The following is a 21,362-nucleotide window of genomic DNA, read 5'->3' on the forward strand; positions in this document are numbered from 1 at the left end:
GTGAAAGTCCATGTCATCCATTATTCAAAACCAAATGTTCGATTTTTTAAAGCAGAAGCGAACGAAGCAATTGAGTCGACCAATCAAATGTGGAAACACAGCAAGCCAATAGAATCACGTAGACCACCAACCCGAGTAATTGGCGTGCAGCCTTTGACATACTGTACGTGACGTCATGTGGGTTACGCCCCTTTCAGGAGAATTTTTAGGGGCGTTCCCGAAGAAGTTTGTTTTTTTAATTTTACATTTTACAGAACGAGTATTGTGAAAAAAAATTGTCAGATCTGAAATCACAATGAAAAACTCCTCTAGGACATATATAAATAAAATTTAAGTACTTTTGCATGTCAGTGGACCTTTAATGGTCTTGGTCAAAGGTTCCTTGCAAGGGAACATATTGTTATGTTTGTGGGGGTAGATGGAAGAATCACATAGTAAAGATAGGATTGTATAGTATAACATGGTCCGTGTAGAGTAGGAGACATCTCGATGTAATTTAAGTGGGGAAAAACTGTCAGCTTAAGTTTGTTACAAACGGGGGGGGGGGGGTGGGGGGCGGTGGTGTTGTGCTAACTTGGTTGGGTCTAAGGCTAGTTTCTCCCAGTATGCGATTGCCCCGTGACCTTTTCCTTAAGGCCCGGTCACACCTTGACGTTTTAGCCAGCGATGGCAACGTATTAAAATGTATGTAAAACGCTGGCTTACGTTGAACTTTTGATGTTTTTTTTTAAAGATTCGGACGTATTCATAGCGACTTGGTCTTATGTATAACGCATTGGTAACGGACACAGAACGTTTCGTTGTGTTATAGATAACTTATACCAACGAATGCTGAACCTGTTGTCGGCCTACACAACCGATGCCCAACGATAGTCTAACTTAGGCATAGCGCGTTGCACGCATCGCCGACGATGTCGTGACGTAGCCTATTAAAAGGCTGACGCACAACGATTCGAATCATAACTGCCGTAGAAATGGAAGTGCCAACATCGCGGTCACACCTTGGCGATCTTGCCAGCGTATGCCGACCTAAGAAAATGTGTCTAAAACATTGGAGCACGTCAAATACGGTATGAGTAAGTTTGGTATACGTGAGTACAACGCTAAAGTACGCTATCATACGTCGTAGTAAGTAGAGTACGTCAAGAAATTTTAAACATGTTCAAAATTTTACGACGTACTCGGCGCATGACACACGTTCCGCATGCGATGGGGATAAGTTTTACACACGATATGTGGACGCTTACACACGTCCACAAAGACTACTTATAAGCTACTCATAAGTCGAAACACGTCGCGGTAATATCTTTTTTACGCGAAACTTATTTCTATCTTATGTTTGACGTGCTTTGAACCAATTCTTTACGTAGTCCCAACACACATCGACGTATGTAGACGTATTCCAATGACTTCTTTCGATCGACAAAAAAAAATAAATGAACGTGTTTCTAGCTTACAACTGCCATATAAAGACGTGTTCCTAGCGGTTTTGGGAGTTGGTATATAAAAATGCTGCTCATAAAAGGGGAACCCAACAGTGTTTTCGAGTCCTTTTTGAGTCGATGTCCATGTCAGCAGTAACAGTATCAGTATCAGTATTAGTATTAGTTTGTTCATGTTGGCAGTAGTAGGTGAGTGTGAGGGGGAGGGTGTGGGTTATGATGGATCGTCCTTGCGTTTAACGATTTAAATGATAAACTCAACGATTTAAATGGCTGCATCTCCACTATTGAAAGTAGACGCTTGCGCTCAACAATTGGATTTTTTTTACACTCAACGACTTTTAAACGGTACCACTCACCGATTTTCATTGTTTTCAATGAACGATTTAAATTGCTGTCACTCGCCTTTGTTTTTTGACGCTGGGGTTTGGAAATTCGAAGCGTTTCTTCTGAACGTGTTAAAACGCTCAAACTCGACTACTTTAAATAGACGCTGCCGATGGACAATTGGAATCATAGCCAAGCTAGACATCGAAGTGTGAACATCCTCGTCGTGCCGAAGAAAAGTTTGAAGAATGCTGCAAATAAGTGTCCTGGCCGTGGCCGTGGACGATGACGCAAGGACGATCCAGTATACCGACGTCTTTCAGCCTATGAGTAACTTAAAAGTAACGTCTGTCGATGTGTGGCAACGATCGCGTAACGTGCCAACAACACGTTAATCATAGGTTAGAAATAAGTTTCGGGTACGCTAAACATTACCTCGGCGTGTCTCAACTTATGATTAACTTACAAGTAGCATGTGTTGACGTCTCTCAACGATCGCAGACCATGCATACAACTTGTGGCCAGCGTAGCGGAACGTGTGAGTCATACGCCGGCATACGTCGTGAAATTTCAAGCATGAAAAAATTTGAGGACAACCAAAAAGTACAACGTTTAAAGCCAACGTACAACGACGTATGGCAGTGTTTTTCAGCATGCTCTCAATGTTATCAAAACTTACCCATAACGTATTCAACGTGTGCCAGCGTTTTAGAAAAAAATTAAAAAAAAAAAAAAAATCTGCATACGTTGGCTAAAACGTCAAGGTGTGACCGGGCCTTTAGTTTTTACATTTAAAAGGCCGGCCATAAAAGAACCACGTTTCACAATAACAGGAACCGACAGGCCACGCCCCTGAAGCTGATGGTTGGTTGAGGAGACGGCAGAGAGGGAGAAGGGCGAGAGAGACAGGATGGTTGGAAGCTCGTGTCGGCTCTGTTGCTTCTCTCTCATCATGCCAAAATAGCAGCGCGATCCTCGTTGTTCGTGCTGATGCGAATGTGTTCACATGCTGAAACAAGATGCTCAGCATTGTCTGTTCGGCTGGGTCGTGAAGTTTGTGTGCATTGAGAGGAGGAGAAAGAGAGGACCGTGTCTCAGATATAACTCGGCACTATCCCTTGTTATATGAGCAAGAAGGAAGGTGGCACCATTTGGTGTGTGTGTGTGTGTGTGTGTGTGTGTGTGTGTGTGTGTGTGTGTGTGTGTGTGTGTGTGTGTGTGTGTGTGTGTGTGTGTGTGTGTGCACCTCGACCTCAGAGGGAGTGGTGTGGCATTCTCGGTCATGAGAAGAAACTGTACAGCGGTTTGTGGGCTCCTGGCATTGAAGACTTCCGCAAGCATTTACCTTAGGTATGTGGCCACGAGAAGAGACTTGGCACCATTTTGGTGCGTTCCAACGTGGTGGCTACGTGGTTCGACAAACACCAGGCTCCAAAAAGACATCTCTGCACATAAAGCCGAGTGCCGGCATAAAGGGGGGAGTTTATTTTATTTTTATCTTTTCCCTTCTCTGTTTTTGCAACTGAATGGAGAGGTCTCAAATTCGGATTTAGTTGACCTCACTTTCCATTACCTTTCACTGATATATTTTCATTATCTTCCTTGATTTATGTTTATTAAATCATCATTGAATTTCCTTGTGTGTGTTTGATCGTTGTGGGTTCGAGGATAAACCCCTATGCTTACATCCTGGTAAAGTGCCTAGCTTCTTTCTTCCCACGCACGCCGTAATCATCAGGAATCTTGGCTGTTCGCCTCCAAGTTAAAACCATTCGGCTATCCGTCCAGGCTAGTGTTAATCGGCCTGAACACAACAATATTTATTATTATATCCCAGCAGATAACCCGGTTCCAGCAGGCTGTGTGGGAATGTGTTCCCAATAGAGGGGACTATTTTGGGAATTTACTAGGAATGTCCTTCGACAGCATAACAAAATGATGGGGACATCCCAGACAAAGCACCAGTTTTTTTGATGCTTGCTGAGGTCTTCCGATTTGACTTTCTACCATCAAATCTGAGCACTTTACGGTGATAAAATTACATATTTCGTTTCTAACCATTTTCAAGGTTTAAAATGGCAAACAGCTTGAGTTTTGTACTGTACTAATTGTTCATCCTTGTAGAGAACATTAAATGTTTCAATTTGAAATATGATGTACCTCTCTGTCTTCAGTAGTTCCAGAGATATTGACATGTAAAGAGCTGTTCAGAAAGTTTGTCACATTTGCAGCTGCAAACTTCAGTACATCTCCAGCACAAACACATCTGCCATTGCAGCCACACTTGACGAGTTCATTGCACACTTTTGAGGCTATGGGTAGCGTTGTTCATATAGGAAGCCAAGCTTGGCTGTCCATGTCCATCCTTCAGGAGTGAGCATTTGTTGCTGGGCCAATTCAATTGTGGTCCACATTCCTGCCTGATGGGCAGCATGCTTTGAAGTGCTATTACAGAGCCTTGTAGAGAACATTAAATGTTTCAATTTGAAATATGATGTACCTCTCATGATCTTGGCCCATGATCTTTTCTACCCTCGTTAACCTCACCCAAATCCCCCCCTCCTTCCAATTTTTCCCTCTGTATCGATATTGTCCACCCCCATGCATGCATGTTTTGCATCCTGTTTTTGTCGAACGACCTGATCCGCGTTCAGTGTACTCGCTCTTCCACGAAGCTTGACTATGTATACAAGATTAATATATATATATATATATATATATATATATATATATATATATATATATATATATATATATATATATATATATATATATATATATATATATATATATATATATATATGCCTGGTGTTGGCACAGAGGTTCGGGCAGCGGCTTGGGATCCAAAAGGTCCTGAGTTCAAGCCCCGTTCGGCCACTGAATTAATACACCAGGGGGTTGACTCAGCCTGTCATCCTTCCGAGGTCGGCAAAGTGAGTACCAGTATACTGGGCCGGTGTATACCCCGGTTAAAATAGGTGCACCATATCCCTGTGTCGTAAGAGGCGACCAGGGTTGCGTCAGGAAGGGCATCCGGCGTAAAACATGTGCCAAATCACTATGCGGATTATACGGATGATCCGCTGTGGCGACCCCTAACGGGAGCAGCCGAAGAAAGAAGATATCTATATATCTATATATCTATATATCTATATATCTATATATCTATATATCTATATATCTATATATCTATATATCTATATATCTATATATCTATATATCTATATATCTATATATATATATATATACACATCATTCTCACTTATATTTTCATTGAAGTTCAATGTCACTGGCAATTTGTAGATTTTTCTGAATGCGTTGACATTCCTCAGGAAGGATTTGTATGCTTCCGATTTTTCCCGAGTTCCTGGCTCATTTAAAGGGGACCAAAGTCCTTCACTGCTGGCCTCGACATACAAGGCATACTTTCCAATCCATCATGATAAATCAGTCAAGAGCTGTAGAGACACACAAATAAATCATTTGTTTGGACTGCCACAGGTGTCTATAAACATCTAAATAAGAGTTCAATTGAAATGAAGATTAACAACAAAAACAGCATCAACAACAATGACAATGACAAATCAAAGCAAAATGCTCTAAAAACCTGAACGCAGTATATTCAGATCGCCTTATGATGGTGCTCTAAAATAAACACAAATACAGTAAACCCTCAAATATTGTGGGTTTCGACCAATCGTGAGCAACCTATTGTGTTCCCAAATTTGCTATCGCGGTATTTCATTTCTGCCAATCACGGTTTTTGAGCCAATACGAGTCATCGTTTGTGGACTCGTGTATGATTACTTCTCATTATGAGCCTTTTGTTGTTTCTTACGTACTGTTAATTGTGGTAATCAGACCAGCATACGGGAATGAAGCTAAGTTTAATAATGAATAGTCATCGAAAAGGAAATGACGTGTGGAGATCTTGCAAGTTTAGGGTACAAGATCTCGTAGACACACAACAGTTAATATGGGTGCCCAAATGTAAAACGATAGACGATATTAATCGTGCCAAACGGCAGAGAAAGGTGATAGCATTGTGCAAAAAACTTGAGTTTTTAGATACGTTGGCAAGAAGTGAAAGAAAGTGGTGTCTGTGGGCCACCATTATGAGAATTGACTGTGGTGAACACACGTCAAATATCCATTCAAGTGTTCCCGCTCCGCAAAATGCAAATGTCTCATTCCAGTCCCGTGATAGTAATATTGAAAGGATGGAAAAAGCGCTTAATATTTAGATCTAGGACCAAACAGAAAAAAATGCCTTTGAATGGACCGGTGTATGTGTTGTGGTGCCAGGTTCGGTGGCGAGGAACGACTGCTCGATGGAGCAATAGGGGCCGTCTCCCACCGAACACCCAGAATTAAAAGGTCGTCACCCCGGATAACTCTGGAGTCGACTGGTCACTTAAAGTGACGGGTTGGCGCATGGTTTTAACTTCGGCATTCCCAACCAGAATATCAGGAGGGAAAACATTTTTGCCGAGTTTGAACTCCTGTATGCTCAACTATCAACACATCAGGATGTGTCAAACGAAGCAGACCAGGCGCTGAGGGCCAGACTATCGGACCTCGCGCATGCGTACTGTGGAATCTCGAATGATGTCACGGATTTTCACATGCAACAGGATGTTCTCTTGGCAATACAAGGATTGAGGAAGAATGCTGCCATTCACATCTGTAAACCAGATAAAGGCACCGGAGTGGTAATCATGAATAAGATCGATTGCATCGACAAGATGGACATCCTGAAAGACGAAACCAAATTTAAATATCTGCGCGCTGTCACGGAACATGATCGCACGCCTCAGGTGGAAGGTCAGATCGTCAAACGACTGTTACAGCTTCTCAAACGTGGAGAACTATCAAAGGAGGTGTACGACAGAATTAAACCTGTTGGAGCCCAACGTCCAAGAATGTACGGCCTGCTGAAGATTCACAAGGAGAATATCCCTAGAAGACCGATACTGTCCATGGTGCAATCAGCACAACATGAACTTGCCAAGTGGTTGGGAGAGGTACTGCAACCAGTATTTCATTCACTTTCTCATTTCGTGGTTAAGGATTCCTTCACATTTGTAGAATTAATTAGGGATAAAACACCGACAAGTGAGGACAACATCTTTGCTCTAAGAGAGCAAAGACCCGTTCGTTCCTCTCAAACGAGTTGCCGACTGAGGCCCGAATCACCCGGCCACTTGGCAAGGCCCGAGCTCGACCGCGGCTATGCTAGCTGCCGTGGGGAAGGAGCATCGCGGGTCGCCCAAGCGCGTTCGTGTGGAGGGAGCCGGAGAGAGCTCGCCTGCTACACGGAAGGCCCGAGCTCGACCGCGGCTATGCTAGCTGCTGTGGGGACGGGACGTCGCGGGTCGCCCAAGCCAGACACCACGAGGGTGCAGGGAACCTGCAACAGTCTCGTAGGACTCGTTCGGTCTGCCAAGTCCCACGCCATAAAGACCCAAAAGGTCCAGTCTGACCCCATTGCCTTTGATGGGGTCTTTTTCCTGCTTTTCTTTCGAATGAATGTTGTGGCGCCGAGTCCCGTAAGTAAAACTGTGTAAGTGACTGTACATCAATAATTGCTTATAGATGGTTGTAGCACTTTGTCTTGCCCGTGTGCCATGCCGCATTCATTGCTTGTTCTGTATACGTGCATGTTGGTGTTTTTGAATGACTGCATGATTGTTCCTGCATACGTAGAGTAAATAAATGTGCTGGTTTAAATGTAAACCCGTTCGTCGTGTCCTCTTTCCCTGATTGGAACGCCATCTTGCATTGCGGAATGTTAGTTGAGTTTTAAATACCCGTTAAATAGAATCGGATCTGGCGAGGTCGGGCGATAATACCCGCTCGATTATCTCAGAACGGAACGGACCGCTTGAGCGGTTCGTGTCCAAGCCGACCTGCGTCGAGGTACGGTGCCTCGGTAGGTTACCTGCGCGAGTACTTAGGTATATCGAGATTCGGCGATTGACCCTATTTCGCGCGGGTAGAATACGGACTGGGCCGTGGTGGGGTTGAGAACCCACCCGTGACAGGGTTCTGGCGTGGTTCCAGAAAGTCACGACTGGATTGCTCGTTCGGTGGGCGAACCCGCTGCTATTAGTGAAAAGCGGTCGTTCGCACGCCGACGGGCGGGAATTCTACAACAATATTAAAAGCTTGTTCACAAATGTACCATTGACAGAGACTATTGAGAGATGCGCACATTTGCTGTATCGCACCAATCTGGAACAACCGATGATCTCGAAACACGTCTTCGTTGAATTAATGAACACAGCAACAAGGGAGGTGGAATTCAGTTTTAACCACATGATGTATGTTCAAACGGCCGGTGTGGCCATGGGTTCTCCATTAGGCCCAGCTCTTGCAAATATCTTTGTAGGCTATCATGAAATGCAGAAATTTACTGGTCAGCAAGGGGTCGATTCCCCCATCGTATACTATTGGTATGTTGATGACATTTTTGCTTTGTTTAAGTCTCAGACTGTATGTGACAATTTCCAGGAATGGCTCAACACTCCATTCTTCGCTGAAGTTTACCACGGAGCTGGAATTGTCAAACACATTCCCGTTTTTGGACGTGTTGGTTGAGAGATCCAACCTTGGTTTCACAACATCCGTCTACCGGAAGCAGACTTTCACAGGGCAGTATACTCGGTGGGACCCCAACAGCTCCACGAGATACAAAATTGCCTTGATCAATATCCTGGTTAACAGAGCACAAAGGATTTGTTCACCTTGTAATCTTCCTGCTGAAATTGACAAAATCATGAATATACTCAGTGAAAATGGTTATCCTGAGCATATCGTTGAGATACATGCATAATTTTCTAACAACGACAAAAGATCGGAAGATTGATCCGGACAAATGTCCAGTCTATATCAGGATGCCCTGGAAAGGGCAATCATCACGAAGGTTTGAAGTACAAATCAAACATATTGTAACAAACACGTTTCTGGCTGTGCAACCACGAGTAATCTTTAGCTCTCGCCGTTTGCTGACGCAAGTCAACAAGGATGTGCTACCCACCTCACAAACCAACAAAGTTATTTGAGTTTAAGTGCCGATGTGAAGCTCGGTACATGGGCCGTACAACACTAAGATTGGCTGATCGGATCAAACAACACATCCCCTTGGCGATTCGAAGAAAGATTGTGAGGGTGAGAACACAACCAGTGCGAGCATGTAGAAATATTCAGCAACCACCGGCCACTGTATCTGCTTCATCTGCCATTGCACAGCACCTGGTTGCCAACCCTATCTGTGCAGACCAGTACAACGCGGATATGTTCAGGATATTGAGCTCAGGTCGGAGTTCGTTTCATTTACGCATGTTGGAAGCAACCTTCATCCTTACCACCGATCCAATATTATGTCGTCAAAAGGAATTTGTACAATCTGTCTCTTTCAGCGTGGAAAGATCAAGGGAAGTACGGTAACAAATGGTGAATGGACCTGAGGGGAAACCCATCCCCCTCTATCCAGGATGCGGTTGCAAACGTCAATCAATGACGAACTCTGCTCCAGCCAATGGGAGCTCGAGGTGAAGATGAGCCGACCAATGGGCGTTCGGATGAACCGTGACGTCATTATGGTTGAACCAATCAGTGTCTACCTTATTGAGACCTGCGTATAAAGCACACGCCTTCACTTGCTGTGATTTTTACCCTGAAGAGTGCAGCACGAAAAGCTTCGGTCACTATTATGTAGTGTTTGTATCCATATTAAAGTTCTGTAGTACCAAACATATATATATATATATATATATATATATATATATATATATATATATATATATATATATAAAAACATATATACATACATATATATATACATACATACACATACATATATATATATATATATATCTATAGAGATAGATACAGGAAACAGATAAAGTGAGCCTTACAAAAAAATAAAAACTTTTGTAAGAAAAATCACTTCTCCCTCGACAGAATAAATGAGAATGAATAAACAGAAATGTGAAAAAATAGATGTTGGGAAGAACCCAAATGAAGATAGATAGATTACAGCAACTTTTTTTTCAAAAAAAGACTTTCTAATGGAGCTAAATCTGCAACTCAAATTAACATACATCCAATGTCTCACTCAACTCCTGAAAACCTAGATTACTACCACTTCCTTGTCATGTGCAGGATTCTTTCGGGCTCTTGGCTCACCTGAGGCCAATGGCCGGATCCACTCCCGACTATTAAGGTCAAGACGCCAAAGATCATTGAAGGCAGCATTGCAGCTACTTTGAGTACAGCCTCCAAACACGTACATTGAGTGGTTTACATCATAGTAGCAGGCACCTAGAAGTATAAATGTAGACATTATAACTAGACAATGATGAGAACTTAACTTTAACAGCAGCCAATGAAGGTGAAGTTATTTGCTCATTACGCAGTACCACGGCAGGGTGGGTGGACTGAACTTCAGCAGGCTCAACGGATCATGCATCCACCATTTCAGTTTCCATGACTTGTTATTGAAAACTAGAAAACTACATTCTTTGCTTACCAATATACACAAGTCGATAAAATAGATCTATAAAAATACAAAAGTTGATCTTCAATGCAAAACTGGCAGAGGTACAATTGGCCTATCTGCCAGCAGTTTGTTTCCTCCGCCACTGAAGAACGACGGCAGTTATGTTTTCACCCGTCTGTCTGTGAGCAAGATATCTCAAAAAATTATTGATGGATTCAGATGAAGCTTGGTGGACAGCTTGGATGTGTGACAAGGCCAAATTGATTCCAAAGAAAAGTTCAGCAAAAAAATAAATAGAACGAAACTATGAAATTGATAACATATGCACCAATTAAGTCTGAAAAAGGAACCATAATTTCCATTTCTGGCTTTATTCTCCTCCAAAAATGAGCTTTTTTTGTTTTTAATTGGCAATATCTTGATTGGTTTGCCTGATTTCCAAAATTCAAATTAGTCTTCTTTTTCTGAAGGAATCACTTGTTTTAGGATTGTGTGCACATTAAATTCTCAAATAAAATTGTTGCTTAAGCACACATGATGTTCTGCATAGTGTAAACTATGTGTGTACATTGTACAACTGCATGAGAGCAGAAGTATGCACAAGTATCTCACTGTGGGAGAAGCGCTGAGTAATTGGAGTGCCAGGGTACGGGTATGTTCGACTTTCCCAATGGATGCTGCCCTCCTTGATGGCACGAATGAATCCAGTATAGCACTGCCAGGCCACACCTGTCGGCACAAGCAAAACAACCATTGAATACTGTGACTGCAGAACAGAAAACTATATGCTAAAATAGTAAAATATTATTCATTCCACTTATTACAATGCACAAACAAGTTGCCCGTGCCCACACAAGATTCTAAACGGGCTAGGGATGGAGACGGCAAAAATTCAAATGGAGTCTTCTGTCATCCAGCCAGCAAGTTGGGAGCAACAATTCACATTTATTGCCACATCTGATGCAATTTAAATGCTCCAATTGTGGCGAGGTGCTCCGTTTGAAACTGTTTGTTCGATATGTCGTTTTTTGATACCTCGAGTCCGTAACAAAAATTTGTATCGTGTCAAGGCCGGTGATTAATTACAAAGTAATAGTAGGATATTGGACTGGGAGAAACTATGGGTTTGGCACGGAGGTTTATGGTGGTATCATTCCTTGGTGGAGGACTATAAATGCTGATGTAATGCCCTCTCCAGGAATTTGTTCAGAATGCCGGTGCCGTCAACAACTAACCAACTATTTATCGAAAGACACTGGGATCTTTAATGTCCACCAACAAATGCCATCACATGGGTCACCAGCTCAACATCCATCTGAAGGTACTCTGTGATGAAACACCCTGCCTGCAAATCACCAAATCGCCATTTTAAATACTGGGCCGATAATCAAACCTGGACTAGAAAGCTCAATGGTACAAGCACCATCCTATCAAAGTGAATCAAACCACTGCACGATCCTGTCAAGACAGTATGTATGTGTGGTCATGCTCTGAAACTATAAAACAAGATAAAGTGTTTCACCCAAAGCAGTGTGCAACATGCTCAAAATCTATGCAACAATGAGCAGAGACTCGTTACAAGTACGTTGGCAGAGTAACATCACATGACAGCTATACTCACCCCTGATAATTAATCTATTCATTAGGATATTTGCCCTTTTCGTTTTTTGGTATCATCACAACATGACCACATCGCTGTTTCATGCCACCAGCTTTATATTTTGTTCACATTGTCAGTCATCATATTCAAAGCTGTTTGGCTGAGCAGTCACACATAAAACAACTTCTGGCATTAGAATGCCATTTGAGTGAAATGTGTACTTTGGTGTTTGACAAAAGTTGCAGGGTGGGGTGGGGTGGGTTGGGGGGAGGAGGGGAAGGAAATGGAAGAGAGAGGGAGGGGGAACAACCAAACCAGTGGTGTACACAACTCATACCAATTATTACAAAACAATGGATCAATCAAGATTATTGAAACAAACCAATCAGCGATTCAATTAATCTCAACTATCAAGGATTCCATTAATTTTGGTTTTGGGGTGGCAAAAGATTTTGGCGTTGGATTTTTTTTTTGTTCCCAGAAACAACCCCAAAAGACAAAAATAACAATATGAAATTTTGACTTGGAATACATTTGATTAAGCCTCAGACCCATCATAAGAGTTCACAATATTGCTCAGATCTATATAAACGCTTTTGAAAATGCCAAAAAATAAAGCACCGAGCATTTCGAGACAGGGTGCCCAACCTGAGGGTAATTAGCCCCAAAGTGGTCATTTGGCTTCTCCCTGGGGGTAATGAGCATTCAGGTCAGGTCAGGTATGGGAGCATTTGCCAGAACAGCGCGTCGCTGCGTCCACTTTCCGCCGGTACTCCAGGGGCCTCCGTCTGGCCATCCCCCCAGGCAAATGCCAGGCCCATCCCCATCTCCTTGAGATGATGGTCAACCTGCTGCAACCACGAGGCATGTGGTCGGCCCACTGGCCTCCTCCACTCATGAGACTCCTTCGCTGAGAGAATCTGGTGAGCAGGATCAGCGTCAGGAAAATGAGCCACATGTCCATACAGCCGCAACTGACGCTCACGGACTATGCAGGTAACAAATCTCATCCGAATCTCTCTCAGCAACCACTCATTGGACACAAAATCCGACCAGCGATAGCCAACGATTCTCCGAAGAGACCTGGTACCAAAGGAATTAAGTCTCCGTCTCAGATCCTTGGTCAGAGTCCAAGTCTCGCATCCATAGAGCAAGACTGGAAGCACCAAGGACCTGAAGACTCGGACTTTCGTCCTCCCGCACAGGTACCGGCAGCGCCACACCCCATGATCCAGTGAATCCATGACTCCCCAGGCCGAACCCAGACGTCTATTGACCTCTGAATCACAGCCAGCAGAGACATGAATATCACTGCCAAGGTAAGTGAATCTCTCCACGACCTCAACATCCTCACCACAGACACAAACAGGACAGCAGCATCCAAGATGTCACCGAAAACCTGGATCTTAGTTTTGACCCAAGAAACCCGTAATCACAGCGGCTCCGACTCCTCATTCAGCATTTTACATCATCTGCAAAATCAAGGTCTGAGATCTTGATATTCCAAAACTATGCACCGCAGCTTGATCTCTCCGACATCCTCCCTAAAATCCAGTCCATACAAGTGCTGAAAAGTGTGGGGGCCAGTACACACTCCTGACGAACTCCAGTAACAACTGGAAATAAGTCAGAGATGGTACCACCACACTTCACAGCACTCTCAGTACCAGAGTAGAGTTCAGACATCAGATCGATCAGTTTTGGTGGCACCCCACGAAGACCAAGAATATTCGAGAGGACATCCCGATTCACTGAATCGAACGCTTTACAGAGATCAACATAGGCTGCAAGCAGCCCCTGCCGAAACTCTTGTCTGTGTTCGGTGAGGACACGAAGAGCAAGGAGACGGTCAATCGTTGACCTCTGGTGTAAAGCCTGACTGCTCTGGACGCTCGTGCTCAAGCAGATGTTGGCGAACTATATCAAGAATTATCCGAGCAAAGACCTTGCCCAGCACCGAGAGCAGCGTCACCCCTCGGTAGTTGTTGCAGTCTTGGCGATCACCCTTCCCTTTCCAGAGAGGAACAACAAGGCCCCTCTTCCAATCAGTTGGGATGATGCCTGTGTTCCACGCAGAGCACAAAACTGCATGCAACGACACGAGTGCAGCATTTCCACCAGCCTTGAGAAGTTCAGCATGGATGTCACAGATCCCTGGAGCTTTGCCACGTTTCAACTGGTTCACCGCAGCCCGTGTTTCCACAAGCGAAGGTGGACCACAGTTGATTTGAGGGTCAGCAACAGGGATTGTAACACCCTTGACGTTCAACTCGACAGCTGGGGGATCAGCCTGGTACAACCGCTCAAAGTAACCGGCCCAGCGGGCCTTCACTGCAGACTCCTCAGCCAAGAGCCTACCACTCTCTGCTCTAACTGCAGTGTTCCGAGGGATGGGCTTAGATGAACGCAATGCGCGAATACCCCTGTAAGCGGGACGAGAATCACCTGTCCACAAGTGATGCTCTACCCCCTCACGGATTCCTCACACAGGCCTCCTTGTCCACCCTCAGTGCACGTACAGTTTTACGCCTCAGCTCCCTGAACAGCTAAGCTCTGCCATTCAGCCTGGCCCTGCAACTCTGGTCAATGGTATCCAGTGTCCCTTGAGAGACAAAATTCTTCTTTGCCCTGCGGTGAGTTCCAAGACATCCACCGGCAACATCAAGGAGGGTGGCCTTGAAGGCACTCCACAACTCTTCAGGACCCCCCAAAGCACCCAGACCCCCCAAGTGTCCACTCAGCCTGTTCGCAAACTCCTCAGCTACTCTCTCATCCCTGAGCTTGCCAACATCCAGCCTCGGCTGGGATGGTACCATTCTCCAGGATTTAAGGTGCAGCTTTAGAGTTGCTACAACAAGCCTGTGGTCAGTATTGAGCACTCCGGTCGACCCTGCAGTTCTAGATCATCCTCCAACGACCGTCAATGAGGACATGTGCAATCTCCTTTGCCACACCGCCAGTGTTGGAATACCAAGTCCAGTGATGAGACCATGAACCAGCCACCCTAAGTCCATGACTTCTTGCAAAGTCAAAGAACTTAGTGCTATTCTGGTTCATAGTTCCTGGCCGATGGGGACCAACACACACCTCATAACCATCCCTATCAGGTCCAGTCGATGCATTGAAATCCCCCAAGACGAGAAGTGTATCTCGTCTGGGGCACTGATCAACCACAGACTCGAGCATGGCGTAGAATGCATCCTTCACGGTGAGATCACTCGCCTCAGTCGGAGCATAAACAGAGCATTCCTGACAATCATATTAAAAAACAAGAGCGCAAGTGAGCACAGTATACGCCCAAACAAGAAGGTATATACAGAATTGTGCTCCTACATGGAAAACAGCATCCTGGTCGCCATGGCAACCATTTTAGATGACAAACTTATGTCGCGACACACCGTCTCCACAGTCTGTACCTGTGTACCAAATATGAAACGTGAAAGTTGAAAACTTTGGGAGTTAGAGTGCAGACAGACAGACAGACAGACGGACGACCGGTATCACATAATACGCCCCGATATATATATATATATATATATATACATGTATATATATATATATATGTATATGTATATATATGTATATATATATATATATATACATACATATATATATACATATACATATATATACATACATATATATATACATATACATATATATACATACATATATACATATATATATATATACATATATCGGGCGTATAAAAAAAATGATCAATGTCATTTCCATTTCCATGCATAATCTTGGAAAGGATAAACCTCCAAGCACTTCACTATTAATTCTTCACCCAAGTCTCCAGTGTTTCTCGGGAGGGACTGGTGCTTCAATCGAAGTTCAGAATCAGAAGCAGCTCGTTTCCCAGAAAATGATGCAATTGTCACGTGCACATGTGGTACAAGACGCCCCATGACAACCTCGGCCCAGGATATCGCCGCAAGAGGATAACCTGGTCGCAGGCGATTGAAATCCGCGTTGAGCACGGATTCTCGCAGGCACGAGATCATATTTTGAAGCCTGAAATTATCGATATAACAGTAGGAACTTGTCACATTTTTGATCTACATGCTTATCAGTGATTGCTGCGAGAGCAATTCGGCCTTTGTGAAAATTTGGAGTAATTTTTCAGGACACTTCCAGGTTTGAATTCCAATCGACGGAGGGCTTCTATCAGCCAATCAGAGCCGTGTTTTCAACACATGGGAACAGGGCCAATACAGAGCGTATGGCCTGGGATCGAGGGTGCACCCCATGACTACAAGCCAACACCGCAGCCAATGACTACAAGCGCAATGCTAAGGCGATCCAGGAATGGCAAGTGTGGGGGGGAGGGAAGCGGATTTGACAGTTACGTTGACTATGCATTCACGGATATTAGAGAGAAGATGATTTTTGATAAGTTTGAAGGTCTTGACTGCAGAGTCATTGTAGTTAATTGAAAAATCTCCTGTCTCAGCACCCAGACTACGTTGATAGGGACTGATCTTATTTTGAAAAGTAGCAAGAAAGGTTGAAGCGCCAATGCCTCGATTCAAGTGGATCATTCCAGCAACAAAATGCAGCCGCCTTCGAAGCATCCTACCTCGTATCCACCAAGATCGTATTGAAAAACAAGCCGCATACCATCGGTGAAGAATTGATACGAACATGTGCGAAGACAATGGTAAGACTGATGCTAAGTGAGAAGAGTGTTGACTAACTTCGTCCATATAATTGTCCAACAACACAGTGAAGCGTAGGATATGTGATATGTTGAATGACATTAAAGATCAAGTAGTAGAGGAGATTAACAACACCAGGGTTTTCAGCATCGCGCTTGATGAGTCGACTGAAGTTTCATCTTGCTTGCAGCTCATGGTTTTGTTCACTATGTTAAGAATCAAGATTTGAAAGAAGTTTCTTTTCTGCCATAAACTGGAAGAGACAACAAAAAGTGAGGACGTCATGGAAAAAAGTGTTATGCTTTTTTGAAGAGGAAGGATTGAGCTGGATGGGAGCATGTGGTGTGTGTACGCATGTGGTGCCTGCCATGCTTGTCTCGAAGTCAGGATTTCACGCCTTAGTAAAGGCAAAAGCTCCTGATGCAATGTTTGTTCATTGAACGATTCACCAACAGGCTTTAGCTTTGAAAACTCTTTCCAGCCACTGCTTGAGACTATGAATACCATCATCAAAACGGTCAACTACGTCAAGGCGAGTGTTTTGAACACTCCGCTGTTAGAGAAACTGTGCCAAGATATGGACTCTGAACATGAAAGTCTACTGTTCTACACAGGCTCGCTGGCTGTCAAGAGGTAACATTGTTCACAGAGTCTTTGAGCTCAGAGATTAGATCCAGCTATTCCTGGATGTTCAAGGGAAGAAGGATTTGCTGTCTGAATGGAATCAGCCAGAATGGAATGTGAAACCAGCCAACCCCGTTGATATGTTTGGGCAGTAGAACAAACTGAACACCACACTACAAGGAAAAGATAAGTTGCTGATAGACTTCACCGATAAGCTCTGGACATTTGTTGGGAAGCTGAAGAACTGGTGTCACAAAATTGAGGCGGGAAACAGCAATGCAAGAGCATACGACCGGTGTCGATGAAACATGTCCTGAAAAGATGACACACTTTATTTCTCAGCATCCGGCAGCCCGACAAACGGAATTTGAAAGATGCTTCCTGGATACGGATATGGACATGACAGACATCGTGTGGGATCCTTTCCGATCGCCAGTAACAGCAATACCCGATGATGACGACCAGATACAGACTGAACTTGAAACTCTGAAAGAAGATTCGGGCGTGAAGCTCAAATTCCAGACAGAATCATTGCCAGTGTGTAAGGTAGCTATGACTGAATTGTACCCCAGACTGACATCGCAATTCGTAATTTATTACCATTTCGATCCACGTTAAAGGTGTGAGCACGCATTTTCAACGCTACTGCAAATGAAAATGAAGTCAATAAACCGACTGGACATTGAAGACGAACTGCAATGTACACTCAGTGTGACTGATGCCAGAATTCAGAAATTGGTATCATCTGTTCAGCATCAACCTTCTCATTGAACTTTTCGAACACATTGTCGGATTTATTTGGCAGGGGATTTTATACTCTGCAATGAATATGTATATAATATAAAGATGAAATAATCTGCTATAAATATGCAATGATTTGAAAAAAAAATCCTTCTCTTGGGAGGGTCAAGGGGGTAATAGGTGTATTTCCATGTCTAAAATGGGTAATGACCCCAAAAAAAGTTGAGATCCACCATCTACATATTATGCAAGGTTGGGGGGGGGGAAAGAAGTGGGGGGGGTGGAGAAAGAGGGGGTGGAGAAAGAGGGGGTGGAGAGAGAGGGGGTGGAGAGAGAGGGGGTGGAGAGAGAGGGGGTGGAGAGAGAGGGGGTGGAGAGAGAGGGGGGTGGAGAGAGAGGGGGTGGAGAGAGAGGGGGTGGAGAGAGAGGGGGTGGAGAGAGAGGGGGTGGAGAGAGGGGGTGGAGAGAGAGGGGGGTGGAGAGAGAGGGGGGTGGAGAGAGAGGGGGTGGAGAGAGAGGGGGGTGGAGAAAGAGGGGGTGGAGAAAGAGGGGGTGGAGAAAGAGGGGGTGGAGAAAGAGGGGGGTGGAGAAAGAGGGGGTGGAGAAAGAGGGGGGTGGAGAAAGAGGGGGTGGAGAAAGAGGGGTGGAGAAAGAGGGGGTGGAGAAAGAGGGGGTGGAGAAAGAGGGGGTGGAGAAAGAGGGGGTGGAGAAAGAGGGGGTGGAGAAGGAGGGGGTGGAGAAGGAGGGGGTGGAGAAGGAGGGGGTGGAGAAGGAGGGGGGTGGAGAAGGAGGGGGTGGAGAAGGAGGGGGTGGAGAAGGAGGGGGTGGAGAAGGAGGGGGTGGAGAAGGAGGGGGTGGAGAAAGAGGGGGGTGGAGAAAGAGGGGGTGGAGAAAGAGGGGGGTGGAGAAAGAGGGGGTGGAGAAAGAGGGGGTGGAGAAAGAGGGGGTGGAGAAAGAGGGGGTGGAGAAAGAGGGGGGTGGAGAAAGAGGGGGGTGGAGAAAGAGGGGGTGGAGAAAGAGGGGGTGGAGAAAGAGGGGGGTGGAGAAAGAGGGGGTGGAGAAAGAGGGGGTGGAGAAAGAGGGGGTGGAGAAAGAGGGGGGTGGAGAAAGAGGGGGTGGAGAAAGAGGGGGGTGGAGAAAGAGGGGGTGGAGAAAGAGGGGGTGGAGAAAGAGGGGGTGGAGAAAGAGGGGGTGGAGAAAGAGGGGGTGGAGAAAGAGGGGGTGGAGAAAGAGGGGGTGGAGAAAGAGGGGGGTGGAGAAAGAGAGGGGGTGGAGAAAGAGGGGGGTGGAGAAAGAGGGGGGTGGAGAAAGAGGGGGTGGAGAAAGAGGGTGGGTGGAGAAAGAGGGGGTGGAGAAAGAGGGGGGTGGAGAAAGAGGGGGTGGAGAAAGAGGGTGGGTGGAGAAAGAGGGTGGGTGGAGAAAGAGGGGGTGGAGAAAGAGGGTGGGTGGAGAAAGAGGGGGTGGAGAGAGAGGGGGTGGAGAGAGAGGGGGTGGAGAGAGGGGGTGGAGAGAGGGGGTGGAGAGAGAGGGGGTGGAGAGAGAGGGGGTGGAGAGAGAGAGAGGGGGTGGAGAGAGAGGGGGTGGAGAGAGAGGGGGTGGAGAAAGAGGGGGTGGAGAGAGAGGGGGTGGAGAGAGAGAGAGGGGGTGGAGAGAGAGGGGGGTGGAGAAAGAGGGGGGTGGAGAAAGAGGGGGTGGAGAGAGAGGGGGTGGAGAGAGAGGGGTGGAGAGAGAGGGGGTGGAGAGAGGGGGTGGAGAGAGAGAGGGGGTGGAGAGAGAGGGGGTGGAGAGAGAGGGGGTGGAGAGAGAGGGGGTGGAGAGAGAGGGGGTGGAGAGAGAGGGGGGTGGAGAGAGAGGGGGTGGAGAGAGAGGGGGTGGAGAGAGAGGGGGTGGAGAGAGAGGGGGTGGAGAGAGAGAGGGGGTGGAGAGAGAGGGGGTGGAGAGAGAGGGGGTGGAGAGAGAGGGGGTGGAGAAAGAGGGGGTGGAGAAAGAGGGGGGTGGAGAAAGAGGGGGTGGAGAGAGAGAGGGGGTGGAGAGAGAGGGGGTGGAGAGAGAGGGGGTGGAGAGAGAGGGGGTGGAGAGAGAGGGGGTGGAGAGAGAGAGGGGGTGGAGAGAGAGGGGGTGGAGAGAGAGGGGTGGAGAGAGAGAGGGGGTGGAGAGAGAGGGGGTGGAGAGAGGGGGTGGAGAGAGAGGGGGTGGAGAGAGAGGGGGTGGAGAGAGAGGGGGGTGGAGAGAGAGGGTGGAGAGAGAGGGGGGGGAGAGAGAGGGGGTGGAGAGAGAGGGGGTGGAGAGAGAGGGGGGGGAGAGAGAGAGGGGTGGAGAGAGAGGGTGGAGAGAGAGGGGGTGGAGAGAGAGGTGGAGAGAGAGGGTGGAGAGAGAGGGTGGAAAGAGAAGAGGGGGTGGAGAGAGAGGGGTGGAGAGAGAGGGGGAAAGAGAGAGGGGGTGGAGAGAGAGGGTGGAAAGAGAAGAGGGGGAAAGAGAGAGGGTGGAGAGAGAGGGGGTGGAAAGAGAAGAGGGGGTGGAGAAGAGGGGGTGGAGAGAGAGAGAAGAGGGGGAAAGAGAAGAGGGGGGAAAGAGAAGAGGGGGAAAGAGAAGAGGGGAAAGAGAAGAGGGGAAAGAGAAGAGGGGGAAAGAGAAGAGGGGGAAAGAGGGGAGGGGGAAAGAGAAGAGGGGGTGGGGAAAGAGGGGGTGGGGAAAGAGAAGAGGGGGAAAGAGAAGAGGGGGAAAGAGAAGAGGGGGAAAGAGAAGAGGGGGAAAGAGAAGAGGGGGAAAGAGAAGAGGGGGAAAGAGAAGAGGGGGAAAGAGAAGAGGGGGAAAGAGAAGAGGGGGAAAGAGAAGAGGGGGAAAGAGAAGAGGGGGAAAGAGAAGAGGGGGAAAGAGAAGAGGGGGAAAGAGAAGAGGGGGAAAGAGAAGAGGGGGAAAGAGAAGAGGGGGAAAGAGAAGAGGGGGAAAGAGAAGAGGGGGAAAGAGAAGAGGGGGAAAGAGAAGAGGGGGAAAGAGAAGAGGGGGAAAGAGAAGAGGGGGAAAGAGAAGAGGGGGAAAGAGAAGAGGGGGAAAGAGAAGAGGGGGAAAGAGAAGAGGGGGAAAGAGAAGAGGGGGAAAGAGAAGAGGGGAAAGAGAAGAGGGGGAAAGAGAAGAGGGGGAAAGAGAAGAGGGGAAAGAGAAGAGGGGGAAAGAGAAGAGGGGGAAAGAGAAGAGGGGGAAAGAGAAGAGGGGGAAAGAGAAGAGGGGGAAAGAGAAGAGGGGGAAAGAGAAGAGGGGGAAAGAGAAGAGGGGAAAGAGAAGAGGGGAAAGAGAAGAGGGGGAAAGAGAAGAGGGGGAAAGAGAAGAGGGGGAAAGAGAAGAGGGGGAAAGAGAAGAGGGGGAAAGAGAAGAGGGGGAAAGAGAAGAGGGGGAAAGAGAAGAGGGGGAAAGAGAAGAGGGGGAAAGAGAAGAGGGGGAAAGAGAAGAGGGGAAAGAGAAGA

At 46.3% G+C, this 21,362-nt stretch overlaps 1 protein-coding gene across 1 annotated transcript in view; it reads right to left on the minus strand.

Annotated features, from left to right (window-relative positions):
* Window positions 1-21,362, minus strand: part of FBXO42 (F-box protein 42) — a 70,581-nt gene that overhangs the window by 37,698 nt on the left and 11,521 nt on the right. Inside the window, exons 4-5 of the mRNA XM_085879225.1 lie at window positions 10,885-11,001; window positions 9,960-10,094 (exon numbers count right to left, since the gene is read on the minus strand). Of these exons, the coding sequence (XP_085735351.1) occupies window positions 9,960-10,094; window positions 10,885-11,001 (252 nt within the window). The remainder of the gene's footprint in view (window positions 1-9,959; window positions 10,095-10,884; window positions 11,002-21,362) is intronic.

The sequence above is a fragment of the Eptatretus burgeri genome, chromosome 4 (assembly GCF_056783735.1).
Source record: "Eptatretus burgeri isolate ZD-2024b chromosome 4, Ebu_testis_v1, whole genome shotgun sequence".
NCBI lineage: Eukaryota > Metazoa > Chordata > Myxini > Myxiniformes > Myxinidae > Eptatretus > Eptatretus burgeri.